Source organism: Vigna unguiculata, chromosome 10 (genome assembly GCF_004118075.2).
Source record: "Vigna unguiculata cultivar IT97K-499-35 chromosome 10, ASM411807v1, whole genome shotgun sequence".
Lineage (NCBI taxonomy): Eukaryota > Viridiplantae > Streptophyta > Magnoliopsida > Fabales > Fabaceae > Vigna > Vigna unguiculata.
This window is the reverse complement of record NC_040288.1, coordinates 34746255-34770105: the sequence shown is the minus strand read 5'-3', so window position 1 is coordinate 34770105 and position 23851 is coordinate 34746255. Positions and strand designations below refer to the sequence as shown.

General features: G+C 29.7%; 2 protein-coding genes across 6 annotated transcripts in view; one reads left to right on the top strand and one right to left on the bottom strand.

Moving 5' to 3' along the window:
• Positions 1 to 3808: 3808 nt before the first annotated feature.
• On the bottom strand, positions 3809 to 6768 carry LOC114166083. Of its 4 annotated transcripts, none has more exons than XM_028050740.1 (4): positions 6676 to 6759; positions 5573 to 6255; positions 4530 to 5314; positions 3809 to 4399 (listed from the first exon to the last, which is right to left on the bottom strand). In XM_028050740.1, the coding sequence occupies exons 3-4, from the start codon at positions 5169 to 5171 to the stop codon at positions 4103 to 4105; spliced, it is 939 nt and encodes a 312-aa protein (XP_027906541.1). In that variant the 5' UTR covers positions 5172 to 5314; positions 5573 to 6255; positions 6676 to 6759; the 3' UTR covers positions 3809 to 4102. The 4 variants fall into 4 exon arrangements, with proteins under 4 accessions (XP_027906541.1, XP_027906540.1, XP_027906542.1 ...); XM_028050739.1 differs by having other exon boundaries at positions 6327 to 6754; XM_028050741.1 differs by having other exon boundaries at positions 6669 to 6683.
• Positions 6769 to 18031: 11263 nt separating this feature from the next.
• LOC114166664 overlaps positions 18032 to 23851 on the top strand; it is a 32798-nt gene continuing 26978 nt past the window's right edge. Inside the window, exons 1-3 of one of the 2 annotated variants that reach the window (XM_028051427.1) lie at positions 18032 to 18117; positions 18220 to 18295; positions 18547 to 18621. The gene's annotated coding sequence lies outside the window, so the exon portion shown is untranslated. Of the gene's footprint in view, positions 18118 to 18219; positions 18296 to 18543; positions 18622 to 23851 lie in introns of both variants that reach the window. The other variant, XM_028051426.1, reaches the window with a different exon arrangement.

The following is a 23851-nucleotide window of genomic DNA, read 5'->3' as shown; positions in this document are numbered from 1 at the left end:
CTATTAAAACTGATGTGTACATTTTGAGTAAAGCTGTTAAAAAAGTCTGAATACTTGTTAAACCTTGTAAAAAGATTAATTTCATATTTTTATGTGTTTGTTTACATGCGGTGATTTCGAAAGAGAGCATCATCTCAGTGGATAGGGAGTCTTGAGTTCAGAGATAGGGCAGACCTTCAAGAGATATGGCGTCTCTCACTGCAGATCACACGCTTCTGCTTCAGCTACTTGAATGGGTGTCAATTTCTATCATATGTAATCCCCTTCACTGTGCTCCCTTTATTACCTAAATTGGAAACTTTGGAAGTTGGAAACTGTGATTCTGTCAAAACCATATTTGATGTCAAATGTATAACACAAGAGATTCCCACTTTTCCTCTCAAGACTTTGGTTTTATGGAAGCTGCCAAATCTGGAAACTGTTTGGAATGAAGATAATGGCGAAATTGTTACGGAGGATAATCCAGCTCATCCGAAACAAACAAATCCTAATATTACGTTCCCCGATGTGACATCATTGACACTATGGGATTTGCCCAACTTCAAGCATAACTGTATATCTTGCATTCATGATGCAACACCAATATTACATACATTCTTCTACATGCATTCAAATTATCATGTGTCAAAAGGTGCTTGAATCTTCATAAACAATCCCCTTCCGACCACCGAAAGATTTTTCATTATTTTCTTCATCATATTATCAAACTTTTCACCTAACAGTTTCAATTTTTATAGAGTTTAATATATGACAGTACTAACCTGCTTTTATATGGTTATTGGTTTTCTTTGTAGCTAATTATACCCAACTTAGAGCATCTGAGAGTGGGTGAAAATGAATTGAAAAGGATTGTGGATGGAGAATTTCAGAGAAAACTTTTACACAAGTTAAAAGTTCTTACTCTGTGCTTTGATATTGAGGGTGATGAATTTCCGGAGTATGGATTTCTACAACAATTGCCAAATGTAAAGAAGATTGTTGTATGTAGCAGTTCCTTCAAGGTGATTTTCTGCGATCAAAGACCTAATAATAGTGAATTTCTATCACAGCTCAAAGAATTACGGTTGGAGTCCCTTGAAGAGCTAGTTTCCATTGGGTTAGAGAACTCATGGACTGAGCTCTTTGTCAGAAACCAAGAAACTTTTGAAGTCATTAGCTGTTCGAGTTTAAAAAACTTGGTAAAATGCAGAGTGTCTTTCTCAAATCTAATATGTTTAAAAGTAGAAAATTGTAATAGCTTGTCATATTTGTTCACATCCTCAACCGCCAAAAGTTTGGGTCAACTTCAAAGAATGGAGATAAAAGAGAGTGAATCAGTTGAAGAAATAGTGTCTAGAGTGGAGAAAGAATCAGACGAGGATGAAATAACATTTTGGCAGCTTAATTGTTTAAATCTTGATAGGTTATTGAATCTCCGATGGTTCTACGAAGGGAGTTTAAGTTTCCCATCCTTAGAAGAACTATCAGTAACAGATTGCCATGAGATGATAACTTTATGTCCAAATACGCTAAAAGCAGATAAGTTGTCTCAAATAATAATTGGAAACAAAAAACTTATTCCACTGGAAATATGTAATTTTAATTATTACAATTTTTTCTATAACTTCTAATTAAAATTTAAACACTATATATAATTTAAAGTCGAATTAAAATCATTATTCAATCAATAATTATAATGATTTTTTTGGAAAAAAAATGTAAAAGTACTATACTAACAGAGATATTGTGATGAACGAGGATGTATATAATTAGTTTCATTTTCTTATTTATTGTTTGCACGTGCAGATTTCAGAACTTGAAGAACTTGATCTCAAAAGTAGACCAAAACTACAAGAGTTTTGGCATGACTCACAGCATATTCCCGACTTCTGTTTCAGTGAGTTAGTCGCATTGGTTGTGGTGGAGTGCCAGTTTTTATCAGATGCAGTGTTACCCTTCTCTTTACTTCCTTTATTACCCAAATTGGAGATATTGGTAGTTGGAAACTGTGATTCTGTCAAAACCATATTTGATGTGAAACGTGCAACACAAGACACATTAATTACTCTGCCTCTGAAGATATTGATTTTATCCAACTTGTCGAATCTGGAGAATATTTGGAGTGAAGATCCTCATGGGATTCTAAGCATGGATCATCTAAAAGAAGTACATGTTAAGGAATGTAAAGGCCTTACAAGTGTGTTTCCAGTATCAGTAGCCAAAGATCTAGTGAAACTTGAACATCTAGCCGTGGAAGACTGTGAGGGGTTGATGGCAATTGTTGCAGAGGATTCCAAGGAGGGGGAGGAATTAGATGAAGATGAGATAAAAGAATGTAAATCAGTTGATAACAATAGCCTGCCAACAGCAAAAAGTTTGGGTGAACTCAAAAGTATGAAGATCAATTGAAAAGATGGTATCAAAGGAGAGGGAGGAATCTGATGAGAACGTAGAAATAAAATTTGAGCAGCTCCAACATTTGTATCTTGAAAAGTATCAAGTGGTGTAATTTATCATTTTCGTTAAAAAAACTAGACATTTTCTTTCGGGAGAATTTATAAGTAGGTTAATATCTTTTTTTGTTTTAAATAGGCTCCAGGTACTTCTAATACCATCATTTCAGTTCATCAAAAGTTCAGATACTGATGAAGATAACAAAATGGTACATCGAATATTAACTAATGCTACTGAAATTGTCATTTCCTTTTATGGTGAGTTCTACTATCATCTGCTCAATGCGCGTGCAGGTGATGATTCATTAGAAGCAGTGTCTCACAGCATAACATGATTATTACGTATGATTGCGTAAGTAATCTTATATTAGTGTCATTTTATGTTTTATTCATATATATTTAAGTGGATATTTCTTTGTCATGTTTTAGTTGAGGCTTGTACGTATAGCATGAAATTCACTTAATGCTTATACTTCTTCTATAATTAAATTCATGTTTTTTTTTATTTTATAATCACTTTTATGAAAGTATAGTGATTGCTTTTATAATTTGTCTAGGTTGAGTTTGTGTTGCCGACTCCAATAATGCAGTAATTAAGAGGAGATTGAAGGGAAAAAGAGTGGATGAAGCAGAACGTGGTGTTACTATGTTTAAAAAAAATTAAAATAAAAAATTGTGTTGTTCTACTTGGTTGAAGATGAATGTGTCCCTATTTTATTACGTGTGATTGCGTTCTTGGGCTACCTAGTTGAAGATGGAATACGTTATTATTTGTATTATGTAATGTGTGAGATTAGGAGTGATGCACGGTCATGAATATTGAGTAAAGGTGAAGTGATACTGTGACTGTATTATATTGTGATAGCTCTAACACCGGCTGTGTCTATGAATCCAATACCGATAGATATGATAGGACTACCGATATTCTTAATAATTATTATGATGATGATAGGTAAAAGGTCGAGTAATAAAAAAAGTCATTTAATGCAAGGTGTGATAATTATTCTTAATAAGTTTTTCAATAAATTATAATGTTGGTAACATCTGCTACCAATATTACATCAGCTACACCAAGAAAAGTTATTTACTGCACTGCTCTCTTGCCACACACGTAAGACATGAATGAAGGATACTAAGGTTCTGCATCCTTTGAAGTTCCTCTGCTATGCTTTCTAAAAACAGTTCACTTGTAGCCATTATATGTTATATGCTACTTAGATGATGACTTATGTTATGCATTGATATACTAAGAAAACTGGCTTTTGCTTCTTAGGGGTGTTTTCTGTGCACATTCTTATAGTGGTAGATAGTCTTAATTCACCTCTAACATAACCAACCAATACTAAGCCATGCAAACTGAAAGATAGAGGCACCGCTCAACTATGCAACAATTACACCTATTATTATGAACATAGTAGCCACTAACATTAATATATCATACCCATTACCCTGTCCTTGGCAATTGACATTGAGTATGTCACATCATAGATTTGTAGTTATACTAATATCAGAACCTAAAATTATACTGTTAGAATTATTGAACATCATTCTAAGGACTTTCATAAAACAAGAAAAATTAAATGTTAAATGATCGTCAAATCCACTTAAACACAACTATTTCATACATCAAAATATATATTGCAGGATTGTTCTACGCCACCTTTATCAGTTTAAGGTTTTACTTCTTCCTTTGTCTTCTGCACTGAATTACTGTTAATCTCTTCCTTCTCTTTTTTAGTTTCTACCGCACTTTTTTCTTGTTTCTTTTTCTCTTTCTTGTCCTTTAACTTAATTTCTTTCTCATTTTTTCGTCTTTTTCTTTTCTCTAGCTTTTCGTTTCTCTTAATTCTCCATAAATCCCATAATGGAATGAGTCTTTGGAGTCTCCACTTCCACAATAAGAAGGATAGGCTCCGAGTAAAAGCACCTTTGTAGGATGTCAAAGAAGCCCTCAGCAGGTTTAGTGCCTGACCATAATCGACACATAATTAGACAAATGTTAAATAAAACCGCTGGTATGAATCAGATTTTCTTAAAGCAATATCGAAAGAACAAGTCGTCAAGAGTCAAGAGTCAAGATTGGATTGTGAACGTTACCTCTGACTTCCTTATTTTCAGCCGATGCTCCTCCAAATCAGGATACAGGACAGTATCCGAATCACTAAATGAAATTGGAAGACCGGTAGTTGTCAATGGTGACAATTTCAGATTATCCCACACAACAAATAGACAAGGCCTCTTCATAAATCCCACACCATCTTTGTTCTTTCTATCTGAAGATCTTGGGTCCAACATTTTGATATCTTTTGAGTCTTGTAGCATATCGCGTTTCTTTGAAATCACTCTCATTTCATAACGACCCTTCCCATTTTTCATTTCTCCAAGGCCATACCAATATTTGGCAGTGTCATCTTGACTTTGATTTAATAGTGGATTTTTCTCACAACCAAAATGAGGAGCCACCTTTGGATTCAGCAAGGATTTGTTCGATGACTCCACGAACCACGATGGATCCAGATTCTTCACGCTTTTGTACAAGTTACGAATGCATCCTAAGGACAATCTGCCATTCCTAAGCTTCAGAATAGATGCAAAAAGTGGTGTGAGGCCACAGGACAGTTTCTTATTCTTAAGGTTCAGAATAGATCCAAGTGGTGTTGTGAGGAAGCTGACTAGAAAATCGACAAAGTCTCCATCTGCTTCAACAAATCGAATCTTGTTTTCTGATTTACTTACCATTATCTTGATTTCTAAATAATCTTTGGAATTACTTGAGCCAATAACTCGTGAGAAAGAGACCGATCGCTTGGATTCTGTGTTTCCCAATAAGACATCAGTAAGAGGGGTTTTGGAGTTAATGCTTGCTTCAGTATGTTAAGTATCTGCAAGAAGATAAGTAAAACAGCATAAATTCATAACAATTAACACTATCAAAGTAGGACCAGAAAGGTAAAGTACTCCTACATCTACAATTTTAAAATATAATGAAGAAATGGTGGATCCAAAATTTTTGACACAACGGAATCATTTTGGTTCTCTAAATTATTATTGGCAAAAACTTGAAATTCCTACTATCCAATAGTAGACTATCATTCTTGAAACATAAAAAATTTGTGCAAGTGCTTCCTCATAAATGTTACCTTTTCACTGTCAAGAAGTACTTCTTTATACTTTTGGAGTTTTTTCTGTTTAGCTTGAATGAATTCACTTGGAGAGCTTTGGCGCACTGTCAAGTTATCATAGATGAAGAACATGGCCTTTTCTTTAACAAAAACGCCATCATCACCGGCAGCCTCGTCCAGTAGTGCTATTTCTTTCCTCATCAATGACCCGCAGTTGCACTTTACATCAATAAAAGAACTCACCAACAATTTACTTCCTTTTCTTGAACAGTTATGACACATGAAATACTTTGTGGGTTCTGTATCATCCACTTTCACTTTAAGTCTCTGGCAAGAGCTCTCTAAGGGGTTGCGCGGAAAATGCAACATTTTCTGGCAGATCTTGTTTCTGAAAACATCAGGCTGCAAATGATTAACACTCTTGTACAACTCATTGATGCAACCAAGCCCTACTTGTTGTTCAGGCACAGCTTGTTGTTCAGAGGTGTTCTCATGTCCTTCTTGTTGTTCAGAGGTGTTCTCACGCCTTTCTTGTTGTTGAGAGCTGTTGCAAAGTCGGATGATAGTTCCCAAAGGAAGGGTAAGGAAACTGAAGAGAACATCTACCAACTCCCCACTTGCTTCCGCCACACTTACACGTTTTGTTTCATCGTTCACCCAATATTTCAAAGGGATTCTTTTCTCTTCGTTGAAAGCCATAACTGAAACATAAAGCTAAATAATATTAACCAATTAAAAAGAAAAACAAAATGTACACTGAAGTTTCCAATACCTCAAATCAATTGTTGCTCGATTGTGGTACTTAGGCGATATTTCTAGGAATCATTTCTGCCTTCATTTTTAAGGAATGAGCCATAACGTTGTCTATGTCCTTGTAATTAAGGAAGCTTACAAAATATAGAGTTTGCTTCTTTCATAATAATTCTAAACCACAACTGAATCATAATATGCTTTTCAATTTTGAGTTCTAAAATTTGTGAAAGCAAGTTCTTTTCAGTATTCAATTTCTAAGTTGTAAAAGATTGTAATATAATTTTGCGTAATTTTATCATTGACAAATTCTTACACAACTAATGGATGCTTAAACCATGAATGAAAAGAGAGGGAAACCAACCAAAAACCTTTTTTTTCCTCAAACTCCAATTTTTTTTTTTTCACAACATGTTGCGTAGATGATTAGTAATGAAAAGCATCCAAAGCAAAAATGTTATATTGTATACCCAACAGCTTTTTGGATTTGATTTGTAGGAAAAGACAGTAGGTATAGATGCAGCACTAAACCAAACTGGATTAGTTCAACTTGGGAGCCAAAAACTAGGAAAATATATTCATCATACAAATATGTATTTTTTATTTCTTTAATTATTAAAATAGTTTTTATTCACTAAATTTCTTTCAATTTAAAGATAAATATTGGTCTTTGTGATATAAAGGAATAATTTTAAATTTAATGTATAGAGTATAATTTTGTGAAGAAAATGCTCCTATAATATTCGAAGTCATACAAGATATCATTATCCAAACAGACTAGACATTACTCAACTTGTCATAGAGAATATTACTTATATTTTTTTAATATGTCATGATAATTAATAAAATTTAATAAATCATTTTATCTATTCCCTTTCTTTATATTAAGCTATATTTATTTAGCTTTATAATTTACCAAAAGTAATCCTATTATTCATTTAAATTAAATATAATATTATTAAAATTATATTGTTTTTTTTTTGGAATAAAATAATGATATAATATAATAAGAGGATGGTGGATTATAAAATTGAAGGTGGAAACGCAAATAAGAGGTACACTTGGAGTATACAACTGCTGTCAAGAACCATGAGAAAGGAATTATTTCTTTTCAATGGTTCCAATTTATTCCCTATCTCTTAAATTTTGTAAATTCTAAGTTTTCTACATGAAGAACGAATCCTATTGTTGAGATTGAAATTAAATGTAAAATATTAACGTAGTCTTTCTTTGTCCGGATTACATTATTTAAGCTTATTTGAAGAGACGGATAAATAAAAAAAATATGTTCGTTTCAACGAATAAGTATGGAAAAACACAGACAAGTTCAAAGAAATACCTCACAAATGAATCTCACCATAAATGCCAAAGATTTATACAAATACATTAATTTTTACTCTTTTTTCCTCATCTTTAATCATCATATTATAATTATTAATAATTATTATATTAATTATTAAATATATATATATATATTATTTATTATTATAATTATAATTATAATTATATATATATATATATATATATATATTTAATTATTAATAATATATACTTATCATTAATAACTAAAATATTATTAAAATTATAATAATTAATATATTAATATATAGTAACTAATAATATATAAAATTATTATTATTATTAATTAATAAAAGTATATAATAATTAATAATAATTATAATATTATTAAAAATTAATAATATATGTAGTTATTATTATTAATTTATATATATATATATATATATAACAATATATGAAGAGGATTTTCTCTTCTGTGTCCACATTTCAAAATACTAATTTTACCCTTTGAAACATAATTGTTTATTAAATTTTTGAAAATTGACCGTTACTTTTACAAACTTTTTTATAAAATTGTCTATCTCCACCCTTCTCTTTTTTCTCTATTTATTAACAATTATTCTTTCATCTTTTCTGATATATTTTATTTTCTTTTTAATAAATATAATTTTATTCTATATATTTACTTAATAACATTATATAATATCACGTATATTTTAAAAATGCGTACACACAGGCGCAACAGTGCCTATGTGTACGCTAGTATATAATAATTAATATTTAAAAATATAATTAAAATATTCTTAAATTTTAATCTTTTTAATTCATTCAATTGTAATTTTATTAAATTTTTATTATGAAGGGTATTTTAGTAAATTTTAAATTTTATCTACTATAATTTTTTTTTTAATTTATCATATCAATCAAATCATTTATTAATTTTCATAAAATTTATCTTCAAATTCACTCATTTTATCTTATAAATCTACTCAAAAAACCACGCATATTCATCTCCTTAAATCCCCACAAATTCATATTCCCAATTTCTTAAAAATCTATCTCATTAACAATTTCTTCAAAATCTATCTCACCATACCACGGCCTAAATTCTTTCATAATTTGTACTGTTAATATATATGTTTTTCTTCGACAACTGAAATTAAATAAATATTATTAATAGAGTATGGAAAATAAATATTTAAGCACATTAACTTTTCTTCAACATCTTTTCTCAAATTTGTCCTTACGTTCCTAATAATGAACCTTTACAGCTCAATTTCCCGACAACTTGGTCAAATTTGTTCTCATTATTTTAACACTTTTTTCAGATTTGTCCTCACACATCGTCAATTATCCTTTACAGCTCAATTTCCCGACAACTTGGTCAAATCATTTTTTTAACACTTTTTTCAGATTTGTCCTCATGCTTCGTCAATTATGTTCCTTCACAATTCATCTTCTCATGCTTGACAACTTGCTCAAATTTATTCTTATTTTTTCAACAACTTTTTCAAAATTTTCCTCACAAGAATGAACACATGATAATAGGATGGTGACATGACGTGCCTCCCAGACCAGATTCATTGGTTTCACCCAAATAGCATAATTAGGTTTTTTTTTTCTGATGGCACACTGTTCAATTAAATAATAATTGAAGAGTATTAATTTAAATATAAGAAATATTACAGTTAAAATATAATTAAGTTTAAAAAATTTCAAAAAAAGTGAAATATAAGTTTATTTAAATCTAATAAATATAACAACTAAAATATGAAAAACTTCAATAATTATTTTTGAACATAATTGTTTTGAAAAAAAATTGTGCATGAGATGAATGAAAAAATTTCATAAAAAATTTATAATAAAATAATCAGAAAATAAAATTATAAAATTTTGTAAATAGTAAAATGTAAAATTGTAAAATTTGGTATATCCATTAAGTAATTAAAATATTAAAAATAGAATTCAAATTTTAAAATTTTATAAATAATAAAAACAATTAATGAAGATGTGTTTAATTAGGTTAATCATTAACAAAATTAAATAAAACTAATGAAATTAAAATTTTTGTGCTAAAAATAATATATATTTTTTAATGTACTAAAAATAAAAATAGGTCACTATCGTAAAGAAATTAACAATAAAGATTTAATAATATTATAATTAATTTGAATGAAAAATATGATTATTTTATGGAAATAAAACTGAATAAGTAAAGCTGAATAAGAAGAAGTGAGAATCTAAAATGATTATTATTAAATTCCATAACATGTTAAAAAAAATACAAATCATTATTGATGAAAGTTTTGAATTTCCAATTCTTTATTGTTTTAGCAACAGTTTCTTGTGTGATTTTGAATTGAATGATAGGAACATATCTTGAAAGAAAAACATACCATTTATGTAGAACTGGTCGGGCACTTCTATTCCCTATAGTTTGGTCTTAGATTTTTAGCTCTATAAAGGTATTTTAATTGTCTAAACAGTTTGAGATATACTTATAAAACACATTTCATTACTTAAGTCAATATTGGTCAAAGTATAGGTTGTATTAAATATCGTAATAATGTCATCAAATTACCTTATTTCAACCTTATATTTATACTACTCATAATGGATTTCTATTTACCACTGACTTAATCACAGCTCAATTATATTTTAATGTTGATTTACAACCTATATTCACTAAGCCATATTTAGGCAGTTTCATCATCAAATTGAATAGTGGAACTTTTCAATTGACCAAATGTTCTGAATTGTCTGGTCGAACACCAATCGATCGCTCAACTTGTGGGGGTCTTTTGACCAACAATTTCATACTACACACTGGTCCCCCAAGCCCGAGTATCGTATGCGATGTTGATGCAAAAGGATTAGTAAGAAAGATTTCATTCTGAAAACTAGAAAAAGAATGAAGATGAACAAATTTAGTCTCTAGAATGAGTCTCTACCTTAAAAGATGAAGTTCCATCTTTCCCCTAAAGAGGGGAGGTTCCCCAAAGGGGGAGTTTATTCCCCACAATGGGATGTTCTATTCCCCAAAATGGGATATTGATTTTTAACTTTATGGAGCATTCTATTTAAAGACTTTCAGAACTGGACTAGACTTGAAATTTGTACTTGAATTTGTAATTGAAGTAACCAATTGTATTGATAATCAATTCTATTGATAATTGAATTATTCAATTTTGTTGATAATCTTCTTAAATCTCCAAGATCTCCACTTAAATAATAATCTTGAAAATATTCTTTAATCTTCAATGATTTTCCTTTATTTAATAGTTTTTCTTCAAATCTTCAAGGATTTTCTCTTAATCTGCAAAATATAAATCAAATACCTATATTTTTCAAAGTTAGTAAATAAAACTTTAATTATCTAAAATGATAATGCAAAAATACCAATTAAAGATAATAAATAAACATAATAAAAACATGATAATGCCAATTATCACAATTATTATTAGTGCGATGTGGCTCTAGAAGGGGGCGGGGGTGAATCGAGCCTTTGTACAAATTCAAACAACTTTCATGCAAATAATAAGATTAGAGTAAAAACTAAGGAGAGAAGAACACATAAAACATATATATTTGTTCACCTCACCATTGAGACTACGTCCAGTCTTTTAAGAAATTTGTTTAAGATATTATAGTAATCAATTCCCTTAACTAGCAACAAATATCACCATTTTCAGGTTACAACAAGTTTCAATCTCTCCAAATATCACAAGTATAAACCTTTATAGGCTACATCAAGTATCAACCTCTACAGGTATCTTTTTTTACCTCTCCCTAGGATCAAGAATTCTCAATTGCAATGAATTTACAAGAATCACTCTCACAGCAAAAGAGTACAATATATCTCAAAGGTTATAATTTCACTTTATGAAGGATTTACAAAATATTTATGCTCGACCCAATTTCATACAAGTACAGGATGAATATGACAAATTCACAACAACAACGCTTTAGCACTTCATAATTATTTCGTTAGTCTTCTCGTACTGCTTCCTTCCTTTATATAAATATAACATTGATAGCTGCTAAAAATTCTTCATCATGATCTTCATGATTTCTCTTGATAAGGAATTACTTAATCAATTCTTTAATTTCATTCTTCGTATGATTCTTCAACGTCATTCTTCAAGACTTCAACTCTTATTCCAATAACACAAAAAGATTTTTTACATCTGTTATATTAGGCTTTTTACGTCTGATGAAGGTTTAGTGTTATAGTGGGAAACATAAATTAATATCCATTGGTTTAATAATCGACGTTAATTAACGTCTATTACAAGAACAACAGACGTTAATTTGTGGTCTTTTCTATATTTGAAACAAAAATCTATGTCCTCTAAAAACATTAGGAATCAATATGCAATACAAGAATATACCACCAAAATTTCAAGAATTTTCTAAGTAGTATGGATATCTCAAATAAACCTGTAAATTATAGAAAAATGGATGAAAATGCCAAGAAAATTAAGGAAAAAAAAGTACCTTAAATGATGAAAATTTTAAAATTCTAGACCCCAATGGGATTGGCCAGCATATTTGTCACCCCATTTTCAACAACTTACATTTTTGGATTATCTCCATTTGTGGTTCGTAATAAAAATTATGACCGTTTGAAGTTTTTAACCATCAAATCTTGATAACTCTAAATTTGTGACCAATAATGTCAAATGTAAACACTCTACATTTGAATACACCCTAATAGAAGTTACCACAAAAAAATGAGTAAAAAATCTTTTTCTACCTATTTTTTAGTGAATTCTACAAATCCTAAAACAAAAAACATGGGAGAAGATGAGAAAAACCAACCTTAATGGCACGAAATGCAACCTATGGTGACTGAAAGGATCAACCGTAATGTGAAATGCAATTGGGGAGAATGAAAGATTGACCTCAAACGAGCACCACAACGACAAGAATAAATGAAATGGACTGAAGAACTTATTTCTATGAGTTTGGCGTCGTCATTGCACTTTGGTGAGAGATTTCACGCAAACGAGGAAGAAAAAGGTGAGAGTTGGTGATGTTTTCTGAAATTTTATAAGGCTAATTGACATCGACCCACCTCCCACCAGATGTTAATTCTCTATTTAACGTGGACCCTAGGGTAGTTCGATGCTCTTTAACGTCTCTTAGGCCTAGGGTCGACGTTAAACAGTGAATTAACATCTATTGGGATGTGGTACTGTTAGGCTGATGCAAATAACATGTCTTGAAAAGTCTCACATCGCCTAGGATAACAAGGGGGTGAGTATTAGTGACTATATAATAGGACTTATATAATAGGCTTTAAGTCCATGATGCTCCTCGCCCTGAGTCGAAGACACTTCAAGCTTATATTTGAACTCTTCTTATTTCTTATACTCTTGTAATAAGAGCGTTGTGAGGTTTAGGTTAAATTATTACTTTGGAGAGTGTGGGTGTACTCGGGACCAAAGGACGTGGGTGTGTTGTCTATTAGGGATGTCAAAACGGGTTAATCCAACCTGTTTTGAGCCGTCCAAAATGGGTCAGGTCGGGCTGACCCGTCATCTGAAAACGGGATAGACAATAGAACCCGACCCTTAATAGAATAGGTTCATGGGCTGGCAGGTTAGCCCGCTATTTTATAATTTTGTTTTGCTCTGAAGTTCTTTGTCATCAATATTTTCAGAGAAGCATGTTGAGATCGAACCAAGCACACAACCAAAGTCTCAAACCCACCATTACACACTGTAATAATAGATGTAGAAAATAGAAATACATATTTTCAGGAGGAAGAAGATGAATGCTGAAAAAATCTCCAAATTGCAATCTACAAAAACCCTAATATGTAAAATCCCAATTCGCAAAACCCCAATCTCTAACAACTCCAATTCGCAACACCCCATAATCTGCAAAACCCTAGCATGTAAAAATCCAATTCGCAACATCCTCAATATGCAAAAACCTTAACCCATATATTCACCACAACCAGAAATGAACCTCGAATTCATGATGCTATGAAAGTTGAACCTGGTCCACAATCACTCTTGAGAGAACGAGAAACAAAACTTCACTGCTATGGAGACTTGCTCTCATTACGGAAGAAGAGAAACGAAAATTGAAGAACAAGCTTCGCCCTTTCCACGTATGTCATCGTCGTTGTTGCTAGTGACGTATGCGTCATCGCCGCTGCGTGGAGTGTCGTCGTCGCCGCTGTGTGGAATGTCGTCGTTTTGTGGTGGTTGCGTCCAGTCGTCGTCGAGCATCATGGTGGATGGATGGTTGTTGAGAAAGAAAGGCTGAGAGAAGAAAACAAGAAATTGAGACGAGAGGAGACTTTCATTTCGAGTGAGTTATGATGCACTTGGTGACAAAACCACTGCACACTTGCGCTTAAAGTGGGTTTTAATTAAGTCAGGCAGGTTGCGATTTAACCCATTTTGACGCGCGAGTTGGCCCGTTGGGTTAGCGGGCTGGGTCAGTTCGGGTTCGCGGGTTGACTTTTCTATCCTGACTTGTATTTTTTGGGTCAGGTTGGTAGGTCGGTCCGTCGGGTTGGGCCCTTTTTGACATCCCTGTTGTCTATGTATTTCCATGTGTTTGTTTTATTTCTCTTTTAATAAAGGGTTTTTCCCAACAGTGGTATCAAGAGCTATGGTTCGGTAGAATTTTTTCTTAGTATGCTCTATGGTTGCAGTGTAGTTTGATCTTCCACATCAGAAAAGATTAATTCCTTGTTGTTGGAGAATCATCCTTGGTTGTTGAAGTTGCAATGAGAAAATTGATGGAAGGGTCATTGTCAGTGTTGTGTTGATGTAGTGAATATGCAGCTGGGTTTGTGGAGGTGCAAGGACTATGAGTCGTGCTGGATTTGCAGTGGAGTTCGCGTGTGGCGAGATTCTCCTGGATCTATGAAGGATGTTGTAGTTGGTGCTCGCATGGCCTGGTAAGTGATGTACTATGGAGATCTGATATGTGTGAGTCATGGTTTGCGGCATGTGGGTGAAGGAAGTGCTCTACGGTTTACAGATCTGCTTTGACAAGAGTCAACGGAGGTGCTACGCTTGTAGATGTTGCTTCTCCGGCGAGGGAGTCAAACGACAAGGTGGCTGCGAAGTGTAGATGTTCAATCTATGGCTTTTCTCAATGTTCTATGGTTTTGCGTCTGGGTTGCGACATGGTTCCAACAAAAGGTGTATGGTGTTCATACGCGAGCATTAGCTAATATTTATGCAAGGTGTGTGGTGATTATACACAGGCATTGATTAGCATTGATGCTTGGTGCATGGAAATTCTTGGGATGACTTAATTCGAAGTGGAAATTCTTGGAATGGTTTAATTCCAAGTGAAAATTTTTGGGATGGTTTAATTTCAAGTGGAAATTCTTGGGATGGTTTGATTCCAAGTGAACATTCTTGGGATGATTTGATTCCAAGTGGAAATTCTTGGGATGGTTTGATTCCAAGTGGAAATTCTTGGGATAGTTTGATTCCAAGTAAAAATTCTCTGGACGACTTGATTCCAAGTGATATTCCTTATGGTGGAGTATGATTGCTGGTATAGATAATGAATATGTGTTTATTTTAATCAGGGTGTGGATGTTAGAATAATGAAAATAACATGTCTTGAAAAGCCCACATCGTCCTAGGATAACCAATGGGTGGGTGTTAGTGACTATATAATGGGCTCTAAGCCCATAATATTCTTGTCCCAAGTCAAAAACACTTCAAATTTATATTTAAACTCTTCTTATTTCTTATACTTTTATAAAAAGAGATTCTTGAAGGTTTTTTACCACATGTACCAAATTAATTAACCTTTTAAGAAAAATTTGTACGATATGATCTTACACCGTAGTCGTTCGAACAATGATACAATTCGATCAATCAAATAATTCACATTTAAATTAACAAATCATTTCTCAAAGCTCATATTATTTGCCATTTTAATTTTGAAAACTTTCTATCATTAAATAATTCCTTGAACGTTGTGACTGATTGAATTAATTATTCATTTCCAGTATTAGATTTATATCTTAATTCAAATAATTAATCAAAAATTAGGAAAATAAAACACTTAACCAATTATAACAACGTCTTAACTCGTCTAACACATGTATAAATAATGATAACAGTGTCTTTGACTCGTCTATACTCATCAGTTGAGTTCGAGTGACTCTACAGTGTCTGATCAAATTGGTCCTGACGTTCTAATTATGTACCTTCACAATTCAATTTCCTCATGATGGACAACTTATTCAATTTGTTCTCGTTTTTAAATATTCCTTTTTCAAATTTGTCCTCACGTTCGCCAATGATGTACCTTCACAGTTCAATTTCCTAATGCTCGACAACTGCCTCAAATATCTTCCCATGTTTTCAACAAACTTCTTCAATTTTTTCCTCACCAGAATGAATACACCAGGCATGGGACGGTGGCATGACATGCTTCCAATTAGTTCTCATCCAAATACCATAATTAGTTTTTCTTTTTTGTCCTGATGGCACACTGTTCAATTAAATAATAATTTAAGCGTGTTAGTTTAGATATAAGAAATATTACAGCTAAAAATAATTAATGAATATTTTAATTACGTTAATCATTAACAAAATATAAATAAAACTAATGCAAGTAAAACTTTTATGCTAAAAGTTATATCTATTTTTAATGTACTAAAAATAAAATGGGTCACAATATTTATCCTAAAAAATTAACAACAAAGTTTTAATAATATCATAATTAATTTTAAAGAAAAATATGAATATCTTTTTAAATAAAACTGAATAAGTAAAGCTGAATAAGAAGAAGTGAAAAGCTAAATTTATTGAATTTTATTAATTTTCAGAACATATTACAAAAAAGGAAATCATTAATGGAAATTTTAATCTTAAATGCTTTGATTATTTGAGCAATAGTTTCTCACGTGGCTTTGAATTTGATGACAGGAATATCTCTTGAAACAAAACATACCATTCACACTAAATATAAAATAACTCCTTCCTCTCCCAAACACCAATATTCATCTTCAAATGGATAAAAAAGGTTGAGTTTTTATGGGAAAGAAGGAAGAAGGGAAGAGTAAGAGGGAGGAGAAGCTTCCATTTTTTTATTGTCTTTTTGCATGTTTGTACGTGGTGACTCGGCAAAAGGTGGTGAATGATAATTTTGTGCATTGAAGATGAACTTTGTCGAGCTTTAGAGAAGATAATTTAGAAAACAAAATCCAAATAACACGATATTTTATTTACATAGTACAGTTTTTTTAGTCAGAATTTGATTCCTAAGGAATCAATTAGAATTTGGCTTCCGAGCAACCAAATTCAATTTTTTTAGTTTTTATTTTTTTTAAAGAAGAGGAAAAAAGTGCCAAAAATATGTAAAAATTATAATAAATTAATTTAGTCATTGTTAATTTAGTAATTGCTGTAATTTTTTGATATAATAATATTAAAATTAATTATATAGTTAAATAAATAAATTTTATTATTATTTTGTTGTTAAAAGTTTACAAAATTAGTCATTGATGATTTCTAGTTTTTATTGCTAATTTTAAATGGATAAAAGTTTATAATTTTTTATTTCCTGGAAATCAAATTCTGATTTTCAGACGTGTAGAGATGACAAAATGGAAGTCCGAATTTGGTTCTTCTGAGATCGAATTCTAACCTGAAAAAAAAGAAAAAACGTACTGTACATGTAAACATCAGGAAGAGTATGTCATCTGAATTTTTTTTAACAGTGCTATGAGAGAAAAAAAATCTGAAAACTGAACCCTTAAAAAATTATTAAATATTTATAAGAATATAGAATTGGATTTTGTTTAGTTCTGATAGAGAAAAGTTACATGGAGAGCAGTGCCTCCACCCAGTTATGTAAGAACCTTTGCAATTTGAATTTCCTGATGCATAGGACACTGAGAAGTCGTGCTTCGTTTCAATTACAGCGATAGCATTGTTCCCTCTTCACGACCCCACTTCCATTTATTGGGAATTTTTTACCCAAACAGCGAAGACCCATCCATATCCAACCACTATTCATTGTTTGTTCTTTCTGTCCACGTTTTAAATGCGAGTTAAACTTTTGTTTTGCTTTTTGTAACAGTGAAAAGGTGAATGAGTCACTCACTCCACCAATCCACCAATTACTTGGAGCTATAGGACGAAATTAATTATTACCTTTTCTCAGATAATCAGAAGCAAAACAAATATTAAAATAAGTAGTATAATCTATATTTTTTTAATGCCAACCATTTTTTGTGAATCGTAAAAAAAATTAACTAAACCAAATCTTATTCTCCTTTTTAAAAATACAAACATTTATTATAAAGAAAGAACAGTAAATAGTAATAAGTAGGGTGAGTAAAGAAAAGAAAAATACTGTAGCCTGTGTTTGTTTTCTAAGACTACTGTAATATACTATATTATTTGGGTACGACACTGGTGACTGATTGAACCCTTTCAGAGAGTAGTGAAGATATTTTTCTTTATATGCTTTCCCCATTTTTTCTTGTGCGTGCCATTTTACTCGGTTTTCTCCAGGTAGACTGCTACACCATCATCCATATATTTAAACTAAGTTTAGCAACATTCATTCTTCTTCTCTGTTTTCTTCTCAGTTTTTCCTCTCTTCTTTTCTTTCAGTTTATAGCTTACGATTTGGAATAGTGACAAGTAAAAACACATCACAATTCTCCATCATCCAATTCCAATGAGACAGGTATATAAATATTTTGTTGTTCCTTTCTCTATACCTTATATCCATGTCTACCTATATAGCCTCTTTCCTATTTAAGATTTAAGAAAATCTGTTCATATCGTTCAAATAGAGATAGATAGATAGATAACGTGAGTGTTTCCATCATGGCTTTACAAATATTAGCCCCATACAACTAATTTAAGCCACGATGATCTGTAGTTCTTAAACACAACTTCTTTCATGCAATAATGAAGTTTAACACTGTGCAGCAGCTTCGAACAGGAAAAAAAATGGAGTAGTTGCAGTGCTGAAGAATAACAAGAGCTTTCCTCATTCTGAGTTTGAAGGTATGAGATCCTATATACCCATCCCAGTTTGTTGCAGTGTTTGAATGGATCTATTGCTGAAACGAATACCCCAAAGAAATATTATGCCAGCTGCTAAGCACCAAAAAATAGGTACAGACAGATCCATTATGAAGTATATAGATCTACTACTTTTCCACCAAAGTGAGGTCTACTTTTATGGATCCATCCACAGTACAATTCAATTCTTACTTAAAAATATAACCATTGGCTTTAACATTATTTAAGTACACCAGTTGAGTTGATCTACAGAGATAAATTTGCGAAAGAATACTGAAATCCCATTTCTTCAGAAGTGCGAAGATTTGTTAGAATAAATGATCATTTTATCATTATATCTTTATTGAGGTTTTGTTTATTTGAAGATATAGATTTGTAGAAGAGTAGGAGGATAAATTTGGATAGATACAAGTGGATTTGACCGAATGAATTCTTATATTATTTTTTTTTGAAGGGATTTGAAAATAAAAGTGAGTAGATTTTGGAATAAAATTTGTGAAAATTTGTTAATGATTTGATTAATATAATAGTTAAAAAAATTTAATAGTTTAAAATATAATATTACTATTTTTCTATTATAATAAAGTAAAAATATTATTATTATAGTTGTTTTATATAATATATTATTATTGTACATATATATAATATTATTATTATAATATATATTATTATTAATTTTTATTATAAAGCTAAAATAATAATTTATATCTTAATCTATTAATATTTTTTATTTGCAATCAAATCATTCACGCTTTAAGATTTATATGTTTTGAGCTAAGAGGTGTATTAGAATTTTTCGACGGCAAATAAGATCAACTAATAGTATATGGATTATTCCAGACATTAAAGTCTATTTCATAAAAAAGAACAAGAGTGTAAGCATATTAAGAATACAAATCTTTGATGTGAGAGATCGAAAAGGGGTAGGAAAGGACAACCTTATAACATTGAATAATTTTATAGGATTGAGGTAACCTTTTAATCTATTTTATAATCGAGAAAATGAGTGTAATTAATTTAGTGAATAAAAACGAATTGCTATTGATACAGCTATTATATAATAATTAAAGAAATAAACGATAATTAATATATAAAGTATCCTAATTCTACAATATAAGTATGTGGCTTCACAATTCAATTTTCTCATGCTGGACAAATTGCTCAAATTTGTTCTTATTATTTTCAACACCTTTTTCAAATTTGTCCTCAAGTAAGCTAATTATGTACCTTCCAATTCAATTTCTCATTCTGGTCTTTAATTGCGTTAACCATTAACTGAAGAAAAAACTAACTAAATTAAAACGTTTATACTTTGATAAAATAAAACATGTCAATGTTTATTCGAAAAAAGTTAATAATATTATAATTAATTCGAATGAAAAATATGATTATTTTTTGTAATTAAAACTCAATAAGTAAAGTTGAATAAGAAGAAGAGAAAGGCTAAAATGATTTATTGAATTCTATTCATTTTCAGAACATATTACAAAAATACAAATAATTATGGATGAAAATCTGAATCTTTAAATGCTTTGATTTTCTGAGCAATAGATTCTTGTGTGGTTTTGAATTTGTTATAGAAAGATAGAGATGGTAATGAGATGAAGATGAAGATGGAGATGAATTTTGTTATTTCATACCCATCTTATAGAGAAAAAAAAAATCTTTATCTCCCTACACTCAAATGAGTATCAAATTTTTATCCTATTTTTATTCTTACCAGATAACAAATATATATCATGATTTTTATTATTTTAATATCAATTAATTAATTCTTATAAAATAATAAAAAATTATAAAAAAGAAACATAATATTATTAAATATTCAATATTAATATTAAGATATGATTATTTCTTTAATATTAAATATTTAGAAAAAAAATTATTTTTAAGTTAAATACCAAATAAAAATTTCATGACAATCAAAATATTTATTAAATTTGTAAATATTAATGAAATCTATTTGATAAAATTTAAAAATATTTAAAAAAAATGCAAAAGGATAATAAATATTTAAATTAAAAAGTATTTTAAATATTAGTTTATTTTAATTTTTAAAATTTTAATGAATCCTTTTTATATACACTAAGAAAAGTTATAATATATCACTTGATCAAAGTTAAGCAAAGAACAAATATTAAATTAATAATAATAAAATTGTAACATAGATTTTATATCTTTTCTACTTAGAACTTTAAAATATGTTTGATCGTAAATGCAACGAAAATATTAAACTAATACATATTTTGAATTTTGTATTAAAAATAAATGGAAGTCATGAATGCAACATAATACATTCAAACAACATAAATTGTATATATATATATATATATATATATATATATATATATATATATATATATATATATATATATATATATATATATATATATAGTTAATTTAATAGATTTAGTAGTTAATACACCTTATACAGACGTGGAATATTTACAGAATATTTTATTGATATTCTTTTATAGGATAAATAATCAATATTTATTCTTCCTTCCTTATAATCTAATGTTGTATTATTAAAGTTAAATAATTTTATTGGTCTTCATTTTTATAGAGAAATTTTAAATTTGTCTTTTCTTTATTTGTTTCAATTTGTTTTCTATTTTAGTAAATTTGTTACAATCAACTTTTGATTTTTAAAACTTTTAAAGGTTTTTAATTTAAAAAAATTTCCACGTGTCAAATTTAGGTTTTGTCACGGGACAGTGTGACGTGTCAATATAAGTGATACATGATAATATTGATATAAAAAAATTCAATTTAATTTCTGTATTTTTTACTATGTCTCAATTTAGTTTTAATTTTTTTTAAATCAGAACAATTTCATTCCTCCCAAATTTCTCAAAATTACTTATTATCTAGGCAAATTTAAAAAATATTACCGAAATAGGTCAAATTTTCTTTAACTTATACAAATTGTGGTTCTAGGATATGATTTCTTTATTTTGTTCTTTATTGTTTATATATGTTTTGATATTTGTAGTTTTATATTTTTAAAATTTTAAATAAACATATTTTTTAATTTTATACCGTTTGTTAATAATATACATGATGGTTTTTAAATAATTTCTTACCTATATATTTAGCAAATAAATATATGTATTTTTAGTTTTAATTTCTTAATAAAAAAATATTATTATATAATTTTAGTAATATAAAATTTAATTTAAGATTCTTAAATAATTTGATGTATAATTTTAGTAATTTTATATATTACTAAAATTATATAATAATATTTTCTTAATAATTTAATAAGTAGATTGAAATTAAAAATATACATATTTATTTATTTAAATAAATAAGTTTTAATAATAAAATTATCTAAACAATCCAAAATGAAAAATATTTTATATAAGAAATCAAAAACATTATTTTTGTTCATTAATTAAATTATTAATAATAACTTTTAAATTGAAGAATATATAAATAATATATAATTGTATTAAAATTTAAAAAAAGATAAGAAGTCTTTTAAAAACCATTAGCTATATTATTAACAAGCAATATAAAATTAAAAAATATGTTTATATAAAATTTTAAAAATATGAAAATTACAAACTTCACATCATATATAAGGAATAAAGAATAAAATAAAGAAATCGTATGCTATAATCACTATTTGTAAAGTTAAAGTAAAAATATACATATAAAATGGTAAGTGTGATAGTTAAAATAAAATATGCAACTTTTGTATAAGATTATAAGTTTCATTTCTAGGTACAATTTTTTATTGTTTGAAATCTTGTTTTTTGAACACAACTTCACCTCAATAATATTTTTAAAATCTGTTTAAATAGGTAATTTAAAAAAGTTACACTATTTTTATAAAAAAAAAACTCAAATTCAGACCAAATTTATTTTTTATAAATGTTATAATCATATTTTTATTATAATTGATATTTTAAATTAAATTAAATTTATTAATGTCATGGAAGAGTAAATGTTTAAATGACAACATTTTTTTAAATATTATTAAAGCCAATATATTACTAGTTTCTTGCATTTTCTTGGACGAATTTAAGCATTTACTCTCCAATGACATGGTGATCAATGCAGCCATGAGTGGTAGCAATATGTGCTCTGCAGATTACGATTTTCTTGGAAGGTTGCAATGATAACTATCAAAACTATCAATTTTATTAAAAAGAAGGTCCAATGTATTTCTTAAAGAAAATACTAACAATTGTCTTAGCTAGTATTTGGCTGTCGTGTGTATATATTCAAAGTTTAATTTCACATGCCTTTATGTTTTTGTAAACCATGGTTGCTTAATTGAATATATGCAAATGTACTTGTGGATTTTATTTGATAAAATATCTTTTACGGATAATTTACTAATATGGGTTAATATGGGTTTAATTTTAAAATAATTATAGAAAGGGGTTAAATCGTACCACGCGTTGACGATTTTGTAATACGAATTTATGATTTCTGCCCACTTAAGTTGGACGACTCCTGTTTAAATGAAAGTCGGAGAACTACTTAACGACTTCTAAGAAATGTTCAACTAAACTCGTGGACTGATTTGGCGACTTTGGCTAAAAAGTTCAAAACAAATTCATACGTGGAGTTGGCGACTTTGACTATTACAAGCTAAAGTTGCGACTTGAGTATGTAGTCGTATAATAGGTTGGCGACCACAAGAGTCGTGTAATATTTCGACGACTTTAGCTCTAAACAATTCCACCACGTCGTTGGAGACTTCAGTTCAATTTCATATTGGAAGATAACTGACGAGGATACCAAGTTTATTAGAATAATAACAAAGTTAAACATAGAAATAGAGATAAAATAAAACTGTTGAACCTTGACGTCGCTTGAGCCAATCACGTAGGTGCAGCGGCTTGAGAAGCCGTGAAGGATACAGGAGTGTGCTGCTGCATCAATTCCACACTTCATTTAATAACCCACCTATGTGCAGCTCATGTATGACTCCACGGACATGGGTCACTGTTCCAAAGATTGTGTTTCAGCTATATCTTTCAAGGAAAGACCAAAAAGCTGTCACGTGTAACTACATGCGAGGAATCTCTGCATTTTTCTTTGAAGGCCATAAAGCTGGCAATGTGGAATCAAGCTTCATGTCAACCGTTTTTCGTTATTTTTATAAAATTATCAAAATTAACAAATTTAACTCCCCAAAATTATATATAAAAAAAACTTATGTTAAAATTAATGAAAACAGTGTGCCATAAACCAA

Bases quoted from the DNA above. Each gene is read 5' to 3' on its own strand.
- LOC114166083 (XM_028050740.1), bottom strand. From the start codon at position 5,171: ATGGTAAGTAAATCAGAAAACAAGATTCGATTTGTTGAAGCAGATGGA. The intron at 4,400-4,529 runs GTAACGTTCACA...GATTATGGTCAG, and splicing joins TGAAAATAAGGAAGTCAGAG to GCACTAAACCTGCTGAGGGC.